The 11748-nt window shown below is 37.9% G+C and overlaps 1 protein-coding gene and 1 long non-coding RNA gene across 2 annotated transcripts; both read left to right on the plus strand.

Moving 5' to 3' along the window:
• The first annotated feature begins 116 nt into the window (after window positions 1-116).
• On the plus strand, window positions 117-3531 carry LOC139125980 (uncharacterized). Its single transcript, XM_070692054.1, has 3 exons — window positions 117-129; window positions 1614-3113; window positions 3431-3531. The coding sequence occupies exons 1-3, from the start codon at window positions 117-119 to the stop codon at window positions 3529-3531; spliced, it is 1614 nt and encodes a 537-aa protein (XP_070548155.1).
• An 11-nt stretch (window positions 3532-3542) lies between these two features.
• Window positions 3543-3957, plus strand: LOC139126093 (uncharacterized). The gene is made up of 2 exons (XR_011550464.1): window positions 3543-3716; window positions 3886-3957. It is a non-coding gene; the product is annotated as an uncharacterized lncRNA (long non-coding RNA).
• Window positions 3958-11748: the final 7791 nt, after the last annotated feature.

The following is an 11748-nucleotide window of genomic DNA, read 5'->3' on the forward strand; positions in this document are numbered from 1 at the left end:
TTTATTTTTGTAATGTCATGCATGATTGTAGAGAGGGCTCTTTTGTTTTCCTTAATTAACATGTTAATGCACGCCTTTTGTGTCCGTCTCATGGTGTCATTCCATTCTGCATAAAAATGTTGACTGCTGGTATGGATATTGGGGCGAATTCTTATTTGTAGTCCAGTTGGAGTGACATTCCATCTGCGGTGTCGTACGAGATTGTTGATGTGACATTGAAGGTGTACTTTTCTTTGTTCAAGTCTCTTGAAACGATTGAAAATATTCCACTGCATTTTGTTCAAATTTAGACGAGTAGCCATGGCTGTAGGATCCTTAGTAAATAGGATGCAGGGGACTTCTCCAGAAATACTTCAGATGAGTTTGTTTTTAGAACTGGTGTCAGTCCAACTACAGTAGCAGGTACTAGGTGGCAATGAAACTTGGTCTTGAGAGTAGTATTGAGCGGATGAAAAAACAAGACTCTGTTCCAAAATAGAGTTTATTTCTAAAACTTCGACGTTTCGATTCCACACAGGGAATCTTCATCAGGAATCTAAAAAACAACAAAATTACAGTAAATACGGGACTAGTAAAAACGAAAAAGAGCAACACTGGCGTAAACCATTTAAAAACTATTCGAAAAACTGAGTTGTTGGTTTATAAAAGGAACTATAGCTAAAAATCAATCTGTACAGACGAGAAGAAAAAAGTTTTGAACTTACAAACAGAAGACGAGTGAACACTCAGTCTAAAAGTAGCAATGTTGACCGGCCGGATCGTACAGCCATGGCTACTCGTCTAAATTTGAACAAAATGCAGTGGATATTTTCAATCGTTTCAAGAGACTTGAACAAAGAAAAGTACACCTTCAATGTCACATCAACAATCTCGTACGACACCGCAGATGGAATGTCACTCCAACTGGACTACAAATAAGAATTCGCCCCAATATCCATACCAGCAGTCAACATTTTTATGCAGAATGGAATGACACCATGAGACGGACACAAAAGGCGTGCATTAACATGTTAATTAAGGAAAACAAAAGAGCCCTCTCTACAATCATGCATGACATTACAAAAATAAAAGGGATAATGAAATCTAACTGTACCTCAACTGTCTTCAACCAGATAAACGAGAATCTCTCAGCTATGAAATCCAAAATTTATTCTCTACGAAGTAACAAACAGAAAGATAAATTTCAACGACTGAAAAGTGATCAACCAGTGACGAAGAATTGGAAACATCCTAATCGTCATTTTCAGAAGAAACTTCGCAATAACAGACAAAGTGGACACCAAAAACAATCAACTGGAACCATACATTTACAAGACAATTTGCAAGTCAACTCCAACGTGACCAACATCTCCTCCTGTCAACTTACCCCGGCTCAAAGCAGCGTTCTTTCCAAGGACTTATGTTTTTGTCCGAAACCTGAAAAAGTCAACACTAAAGAGCTAATAATGACGTCCGAGAATTCAAAAGAAAATGCCGACTTCGATATATGTACAGAGACAAAGAAAATAATCAAACAACATCACATCTCTCGCGCTGGTCCTTTTAAAAGGGAAAAGTCTTATTACAATCCACCTCCGAATGAAACCAAACACTGGAAGCTTCCCTCAATGCAGTTGAAGATGAAGTTCTGAACAGCCAAAATTGGAAAAAGACATATGACAACATCAGCAAAGATGAAAGAATTGCTCTTCAACAACTCACTAATAGAGAAGATCTGACAATTAAAGCTGCAGATAAAGGAGGTGGGATAGTAGTTATGGACACTTCATGGTACATCGATAAATGCAAGGATCATCTACAAAACCAGTCATTTTACAAAGAGCTCGACCATGACCCCACTGATTTATACATCTGCGAACTTGAAAATAAGGTAAGAAAATGGGAAAAGAACAAGTGGATCTCTCGTGACATTGCCTCCAAACTCATTCCAAAGGAACCAAAACCTGGACATTTCTATGGCCTTCCAAAAATTCATAAAGAGAACACACCACTCCGTCCGATAATTCCGCAATGCCAAGCCCTGACATCACCACTAGCAGCATATGTCGACCACGTTCTTCAACCTATTGTCCAATCTTTGCCGTCATATTTGAAAGACACTACCCACCATCTAATAGACAGCCATGACATTATTGTGCCAGATAATTCCATCCTTGTCACAATGGATGTAATATCCTTGTATACCAACATTCCCCATGATTATGGAATTCAAGCCGTACGCGAAGCACTTGCTGACAACAATGTATCACCGTCCAACCAACAGCTTATCACAGAAATGTTAGAATTTATCCTCACCAGAAATTACTTTCAGTTTGATGGCAAATATTTTTTACAAGTACAAGGCACAGCAATGGGAAGTAAAGTCGCTCCATCCTATGCGAACATAACGATGGGTAAACTTGAAAAACAAATACTCGCTAATTGTCCCACTAAACCCATGCAATGGAGACGATTCATCGACGACATCCGGTTCATATGGTTAAAAACTCTACAAGAACTCCTTCAATTCCACGAATATTGTAATTCAATCCATCCATCACTCAAATTCACCATTGAATACAGCGACACCGAAATCTCCTTCTTGGACACTAAGATGATGATGAGGGAAAATAAAATACACACTACGGTTTACAGCAAGCCAACGGACAAACACTCTTACCTCTTGCCGTCATCCTGTCACCCTCGTCATATTTTTAAATCAATCCCCCAAGGTCAAGCTCTTCGCTACAGACGTATATGCTCATCCACTGATCTATACAATAAAGAAGTTGAGAACCTACATAGACATCTTACGGATAGAAACTACAAGCAATCATCAATCGTCACTGCAATCAACAAAGCAAGAAATCATTCCCGGGAAAAACTCATTAACTACACAAAAAATAAACACACTGACCAGCCTACAAGGATTCCATTTGTGCTGACGTACCACCCGTCACTACCCAGCATCTCCTCCATAATCAACAAACACTGGCCTATCCTTCAATCAAATCAAGAAACAAAAGTTACATTTGACAAACCACCTGTTGTAGCATTCCGACAACCACCAAACATAAAGAAAATGCTGGTAAAAGCCCGGACTAAAACATCCACACAGAACGACACAGAACCAGGTACTTGTACACCCTGCAACAAATGTAGAGCATGTCCCCACATGTTGAAAACAAAACAAAATTCTATAACTAACGAACTCACTGGAAAATCTCAACCTCTTGTCGGACATGTAACATGTAATACACGCAATATCATCTACGTCATTATCTGTGATAAGTGTAACAAATTATACATAGGCGAAACGAAACGTGAACTCCGTATCAGAATTAATGAACATTTATACAGTATCAGAACTCATAAACATACTCTAGTAGCCCACCATTTTCATGAACCGGGCACAACATCAATAATTTTCGTTTCTCTGGTCTTTGTAAAGTGTATTCAAAAGCAGATAAAATAAGAAAGCAGCTTGAACTTCATTTCATTCATAAGCTTGGTACTCTGTCACCCAACGGCATCAATAAAAAGGACTGGTGAATTAAGTACAGTTCCTATAGGTTTTCAAATCCGCTTCATCTACAGCTAGGGAGTCCTTTCCTCATGTCTGTAAGTTGTTTGTTCTGGGGAGCCCTCCCTTCATTGTATTTCGCGCCATTGGCTTTGTACGATCCGGCCGGTCAACATCGCTACTTTTAGACTGAGTGTTCACTCGTCTTCTGTTTGTAAGTTCAAAACTTTTTCTTCTCGTCTGTACAGATTGATTTTTAGCTATAGTTCCTTTTATAAACCAACAACTCAGTTTTTCGAATAGTTTTTAAATGGTTTTACGCCAGTGTTGCTCTTTTTCGTTTTTACTAGTCCCATATTTACTGTAATTTTGTTGTTTTTTAGATTCCTGATGAAGATTCCCTGTGTGGAATCGAAACGTCGAAGTTTTAGAAATAAACTCTATTTTGGAACAGAGTCTTGTTTTTTCATCCGCTCAATACTACTCTCAAGACCAAGTTTCATTGCCACCTAGTAGCTGCTACTGTAGTTGGACTGACACCAGTTCTAAAAACAAACTCGACTTTGTTTGTTTAGTTGTCTGTCCCCGATAATTTTGCTTTAATTTTTCTCAGAAACATTGTAAATTTGTGTAAGTTTTAAGAAAAATTAATATTCTATCTCGTTTCATCCTCGAATTAAAGCGGCCGATTCTCTTTGCTTCAGTATTTTATGCGTTTTAGCGAATCTTTGTGGCGGCGTTAGATAAGTGGAATTGAGACTTCAACATTTTCTTCACGTCAGGAAATATAGTAAGTACTTTTTGTGCTGGTGCAAACTCTTCGCAATATTGCGATATCAAAGATGTGTGCCAATTTGTAATGATTCTTTACAAGGATTCTTGTCAAAATTAGCGGAAATTATCAGGAATATCTAAAAAATATTACACGTAATTATGACTACGTGTAGAAGTGTCGTTGGCTGTTCCGAACGTCTGTTCCACAAGTACGCGACGTCTGGTTGTCACGTGAAAAGCAAAGACGCTACTCGTACTGATCGAACGTGATTAATTGTAACTTAACCTCCATATTTTGGTGAAGGTATGCACTTGTAACTTTGTCATTAAATAATGAATGTAGAGCGAATCCTGCAGGCACTCAATTCAAACGTGTTGTTACGAGCTTATGCCGACAATGTCACATACATTGAGTGAGAAATTAACAGTTACGTCCATTTCTATTTCCTACCGGTATACTGCAGATTTAGAACATTGAAAAGATTATTTTCAATAACCATTTTTATAGTGACTTGGTGTAAAGTCGTGTTCTGGTCGTAGATTACAGTTCAGGATAATACGTGAGTTTCTTCAGTAATTTTAGGGAGTCATGAGACCGAACGTGCAGCATTTACAGCTACACAAAAAATCTGAAAGATTATCTCAGTTGCCTCATTATTACTTAAGGTTTCCTATAGAACCACTTTCCTTTACATGCGGTGCATAATGGTAGTACGGCACAGACATGGAGAATGATCAGTGAAAACCTTCCAATATTGTTTGTCGTTAGGTCCTTTTTGAATGGGCGATGGTATAAAATGCTCTCATTTTCTTCAGAACCCTCTGGTGCCCTCATTTCGCTTGGAATACTTTTGTGCCTAGATAACAAAAGACCGACGAACACATATTCGCAGGGAATTTTCTTTGGACCTTCGAACATGCACGCATTTTTTTAAAGCCTGGTCACATTAATGATAGAATCGTTGTCAAACCTAGTCATTTGATGTGCAGGGAAAGGTTTCTTCTGCCTAGATATTTTATCGTAAGGGAGGACTTTATATAGTAGAAGAGCCTGGGCATGAGGATTTTTAGAGCCCGAGTATGAGGATTTTCATGTCCGAGTATTTAAATCATTCATAAAGTAGTTTAGAAGTCTAAATGCGAAGTCGTTATGGAAAACGTCTTGTACTTTGCAAACAATAACGAATTCTTGGCTTGTACATGTGACAAGTATATTATACCCTAATATTTTTCTTCGTTCAGCTCGGAAAATATTCGAGACGTAATGACCGTGTAACCACTCATCTTTGACTCGTGGTGACGCGGTCATTACGTCACCCGTATTTTCCATTACTGGACAAAGAAAAATATTAGGGATTAATATTTAATTATTAATCGCTTTAAGAGCTTGTTTGTTGGACATTTGCATTAAAAGCAATTTAGACTAGAGCCAAAAAACATTAAATTGTGATGTGTACGTAAAAAGGGGACGTATCACATTTACAACACTATCAGCAGAAAAAAGCGCCGAGAGAAACGAACGTTTTGTCATAGATAGTGGCGACATCACGGATAGTTCGTCTACCAAAGAACCACATTAACTCAATGAGCAGCAGCATAAATGTCACACTGAAAGTGTAATACAGGCTCCAACAAGCAATGAATATACATGTATATTTCTTAAATTTTATGGTACCTCTTTCGGTGACATCATCACATTTAGTTGATCCTACATTATGTAGCACTAAATGCCAAATATTTCTTACACAAGAGATAGATTGCTATTTTTCACAAAAAAACGATCGTCTTCCTGAATATCTCAGAGAAACTTAAGAAATAACATCACTCGTTTAATTTGTAATTATTGCTAAAGAAGTCTTTAACTATTAATTCCAGACAAGGATGATAAGATGACGTCATTGTCGAAAGATTGGACGTTTTAAAGAACCTTGCTTAGTGTGCGGCATATATAGAAATATTAAGCAATGAAAAATAGAAAACTAAAAATTAAAGTATATTCTGCACTAGAATGCATGAAGTAAGCGTGATGTTAGGTGTTTCGAAAATAGTAAGCGCATCCTGCCCAACTTGTGGCACCCGCCATATATCAATTTGTAAGTCTAATAGTTAGTGGTCACCAACTTTTCAGACAATATTTTTGCGTTAATTAGTTTCATTTTTCTCTCTGATATAACTGTTATGACTCTTAAAATGTAAATATGTATGTTGCTGTGACTCTTCTTTGCAAAGGAGAAATAAAGAAACAACAACAACAACAACAACAACAACAACAACAACAACAACTCACTCACTCACTCACTCACTACACAAAAAATCAAACCTCTTTATTTATATACTGTATTACGTAACCTCCCGCATCGCAGGTTTACTATTTATAGAATTGTAGCAGCTCTTGCATTACCAGCAGACCTTCTATGTACGCAATGTCAGTGTGCTGTTGAAAATTATTTAACCCACTTGCTCACTTCCTGTATTGATACTACTGAATTGAGAGATGTTTTTTGGACAACAGTATTTGATAAGGTTAATGTACATTTTGCTGTAACTTTATTTAACTTAGACGATATCGGGTTTGTTTCGTGTATTTTACAAGATAACAACCACAACTTTCAACAACCACACGAATACGAAATATTCCAAGAACTTGCCTTTGATTTTATAAGTGCGTGCTTGAATGCTTGGTAAGCGTCCGATGTAGTAAACAAAATACATCGCACATGATAACTTACATCTTTTTGATGTAAACGAGCTCTAGATGTTTGAACATTTTAGCTTATTCAGCTGAAAGAACGATCTCAAATGTAATTACCTCTTCTTTTTTTTCATTTAATTTGCATCTGTATGAGTTTATTTGTGTGTTGTAACTCTTCTCTTTCTTGAGGAGGAATAAAGAAACAACAACAACAACAACAACAACTCACTCACTCACTCACTTAATTACTTTCAAATAGTCATTGATTTACAAACCTCTTTCCATTAAAGGTATACATTCACTCGTAATCTAAATATGCCCATATATGGTCAAAGGGGCGTTCCCTGGTATTCAAAATGTCCATGTGAGGGCGCTGTTTTTATAAAGCGGCCACCCGCTTAAAATCTGTGATTGGTTAGATTTTCTCTTTCCATGGTAACTGTGGTAGGTACTGTCTTCAACATCGGAACCACAACTGTGTTCTACGAAGCTGAAGACCCAATGGGCAATACGGCCAGCTGTGAATTTTCTGTGACAGTCATAGGTAGGTTGATCAAGACATCTTATGTTACTAGGAGTTATTATATAAGAATCAAGCGAGTTGTTCCCCTTGCATTTGTTTTTTATTCATTCACATCCACTGCATCAAAATGTAGCAATACAGATGAATTCACTCTAATGTATTGCCTGCATGCAAATTCACATTAGTACACATGAATACAGGCTTGCCGAATACAAGCAATTGACTCTTGATTGTATTCATCTGTATATGCACTATTCAGCTAAAATACAGACAATAATCCAAGTTAATACAATAAGTGTTTTAGGGTTTTTGTGCAGTAATCACTGTTCCTTGTTTTTTAGATTCAGAGAAGCCTGTTATGATGTGCCCAACCAACATCGTGGCCAGAACTTTCATATCCATGCCTACAATAACAGTAACATGGGCGTTATCAAACGTCTCGGACAATTCTGGCGGCGTCACTATGATCGGAAGCCACGAACCGGGAAGTAACTTTACCATGGGAGTCACAACAGTGTCGTACGAAACTCAGGATTCTTCGGGCAATACAGCTACATGTAGATTTTATGTGACAGTAGAAGGTAGGCTATCCACGACAACCGATTTTCTACCAGGTGAATCGTGTGTAGGCTATCGCGATATTATTTTAATGTATATTTTCAGTCAGTAGTACTGATGAAAAGCTGACATATTTAATAAATTTCTTTCAGATTTTTACTACTCAATCCTCACTTAACTGATCGATCGATCAATCAATCTGTAAACCATCACATCGATCGATTGGTCAATTAATCAATCATTCCATTAGCCAATCAACTGGCCGACCAACAGTCAACTCATTGAATAATCAATCTGTCACTCTTAATGTTCGCTCCGTCCCTTCCAAAAGCGGTCTTTGGGGAAACCTCTGCAAAAGACGTGCCGTGAATAACAAACCTAATAATACGTTGACGATGCTAACTGGCTGACTTGTCATCTACAACCAGCTTCAAAATGTATTGAATTGCATAAAATTAGTTTAAGTGTTAGCTTTAAATTTCATTCACGAGTAAACATGTTGACCCTGTTCATAAATTAACGGTTCGAATAAAAGAATCACTTATGGAACTGTTTTGTAATGCCATTATTTAGATACTCCCAGAGGGGAGCTTAGTACATTACCGTTTTTCTGGTCTATGATCACTTCATATCGCTAGAATTATGTCTGTTTGTTTTGAGCACTTGTCCAGCGCAAAAGAAATCATATGTCGACAATCACTGTGAAAAATAAACAAGTAATTCTATATACCGCATTCTGTACAATGGAGACATCTATCAAGATGCCTGTGGCACAATTTGTGACATTCTCAGTGAGCCTCGCTTCGCCCACCTTTCTGCCTCAAACGATTTAATCAGTAGGCGAGATCAATATATTGGATCTTTTAATAATCATTTGACCTTTCTTTATCATATAAATGAAGTCGTCTCAAAGCCTCTATTTGATGACTTGGATGGAAGAAACCCAGACGTTTCAATATCGAAGGTTGGCACTGATAAATATATATATATATATAACTTCAGTTCATTGTCCAGAGGGTACACACGCAATAAGAAACTTGCATGAAATATAGTTTCAATGGGGACATTTGAAAGACCTTGTGCATGCTGGTATGGATACTAGTTGTCAAGGATTAATTTACCGGGGAGGGGGAGAGACATCAATGCAATCGTTCAGTTAACAATCTATTGCACGAACTATCATTACTTTATTACGTATATGACACGTTTAAAACGTCATACACACCATATAAACGATAATAAATAGGTTAAACTTTAGTGCTCAATGGTCACCAATATTTGATGACGGGAAATCTTTCACTGACATCATTTTGTTTAATTTGTGCTCAGATTGTTGAAGGGTTCGGTGAATTATCAAATGCGATCTCTGAGCTTACCAATGTCAACATTTCTGTGAATGAAAGCAAGGCTTTTTCTCAAGGTGAGTTCTCTCATAATCCAATAAAATGCGCCCCTGAGATAGATATTCTGAATCGTCAATGTTCATATTCAGGTCAAAAAATTATATTTTCCCCCAAAATGTAAACATAAAGATGGCTGTCATTTATGGTTTTCTTAAATCAATACGTCGCATTTGCTACTGTTAATCCCTTCGTTGAATTCCTTTCACGACACGAAAGTCTGCTACAGAAACACCTCATTCTATCTCTCTCTCTCTCTCTCTCTCTCTCTCTCTCTCTCTCTCTCTCTCTCTCTCTCTCTCTCTCTCGCTTTCTCTCTCATGTATATTAAGCGTGTTCTTACAAGTTATTCACCCTTCTTGTTCATCAAAGACCTACTTGAGGAAATGGATGCAGGGATATCAATGTTACTGAATACTTCGGCAGTAACTGAACATGATGATTCAGACAGATATCTGTTGATGGAATCTGTGTTGAACACAACAGATAGCATAGCAAAGTTTGGTCTACGCTTCGTTGAGCCTGGTAGTGGTCATGTGGTATTGGAAACCCCTTCAATGCGTATGATCCTTGAGAGCGACTCTCTTGAGAAGCTAACCAATATGGCAGTTATGATGGGTGATGGAAACGGGTTTAGTCTCCCGCCATCAGACGATCTCTTTCCCAACAAGCCATCTCATGGAACTGTTAACATGATTGTAAGTATCGGTTGATCCAACAAGACACATATGACAGGGAAGTGCATATGTTTTGACGCATGCTAGTGTACACTCTTTGGTAAAAAAAATTGTAATGGTTTAAGTGCGTGTCATGCTATTCTTTGACTGCTTATTGCAACCATTATGACACCTCCTAGATAGACTAAACATTTGTTTACCTGATCTGAAATTCTTCTAAACTTTATAGAATTACTACAGGAAGGTGTCAAGGCTACATTCTGGATAACTTGTTCGGAAAAAAGCGGGAAATGTGCGTTGCAAGTATATACATACTGTGAGACACATACGTGTTGATCACGATTCCATTATTCTGCGATCAGGTGACACAAGCTCGCGGCATCTTTAACAATCTGATCTCTACAAACCTTCCATTACATCAACAGATAAAACGATTAAAAAGAAGACTATTTCAACTCTGCAGCAAGGCTTATACAAATTATGTCTTGAGTTTGTCCTATACTGACAGAGAAGATAACGAGCTGAAAGCTAACGATAATATTGGGGGTAATTCTCGAGTACCGAACATTGCTTTATTTCCTGAAAACAACAGTTAGAGTATTTAGTACTAAATCTAGCTATGTAGTCAAAAATTACTGAAAGCAAACGATGAATAAACATGTTCTATTTTTTTCGTTTTTGTTGCAAAACAAACCAAAACGCAAAAACACTGGTATGTCCATCATTCAGTGAAAGACACGAGAGAAGACATAATTATTTCATTTGCGAGTGAGCCTTCAAACCCTGACACCGATATATCGATTGATGGTAAATGTCATGACGAAGAAGACGTCACCTACTTTGGATCGAAATTTAATGTAAGAGAGAGAGAGAGAGAGAGAGAGAGAGAGAGAGAGAGAGAGAGAGAGAGAGAGAGAGAGAGAGAGAGAGAGAGAGAGTGTCAGACAGACAGACAGACAGGTAGACAGACTGACAGACAGTGACAGAGACAAGGACAGAGAGCCAGATAGACAGAAAGGGGAATGAAAGACAGAAGGGAAAGAGGGGAGCAAATTTGTAAATAATTAATGCCGAACCGAAACACTCTTACCATGCAAATTATATTTGTGTTTGTTGCGACAAATAGGGAAGCAGTGTCACAACTAGATTGAATCTTTCCAATGTTATATATCTACTTTGAGTTCTCAAAATATGAAACGCACACATGAAAGTGCGTCGCTTACCGCACTCTATTAGACAGTAGAAGCGAGACTGTCTCCGCCAAAAGCGAACGGCAGCTTTGTCCTCTGGGTCCCTGGGAAGAGTCGAGCTGACGTATAGCCGTAATACCATTGTTATCAAAGGTTGATGTCAAGTCAATGCATTATCCTGCGTTCAATTAAGCGCCTCCATGTTTTTAAACATCGAGCAATCGATCTTGTTCACAAATTACAGATATCAAGGTTGTTCCATGCAGTTATTATTCAGCTCGACAGCTCCATTTCTCTTTCTGGAGAAACGAAGGTGTACATCTCGAAGGACTTTGGTGAGAATATCACCGAAAACCATGTCCACCAGTTTTCATTAGATGTCCAATTTAATGGTGTCTGTTCAAGTATATTCATCGCTGAAAACTACTTTTT

Source organism: Ptychodera flava, assembly GCF_041260155.1.
Source record: "Ptychodera flava strain L36383 chromosome 3 unlocalized genomic scaffold, AS_Pfla_20210202 Scaffold_26__1_contigs__length_13983176_pilon, whole genome shotgun sequence".
NCBI classification, from domain to species: Eukaryota; Metazoa; Hemichordata; class Enteropneusta; family Ptychoderidae; genus Ptychodera; species Ptychodera flava.

Bases quoted from the DNA above. Each gene is read 5' to 3' on its own strand.
- LOC139125980 (XM_070692054.1), top strand. The intron at 3,114-3,430 runs GTACTTGTACAC...GTCTTTGTAAAG, and splicing joins ACAGAACGACACAGAACCAG to TGTATTCAAAAGCAGATAAA.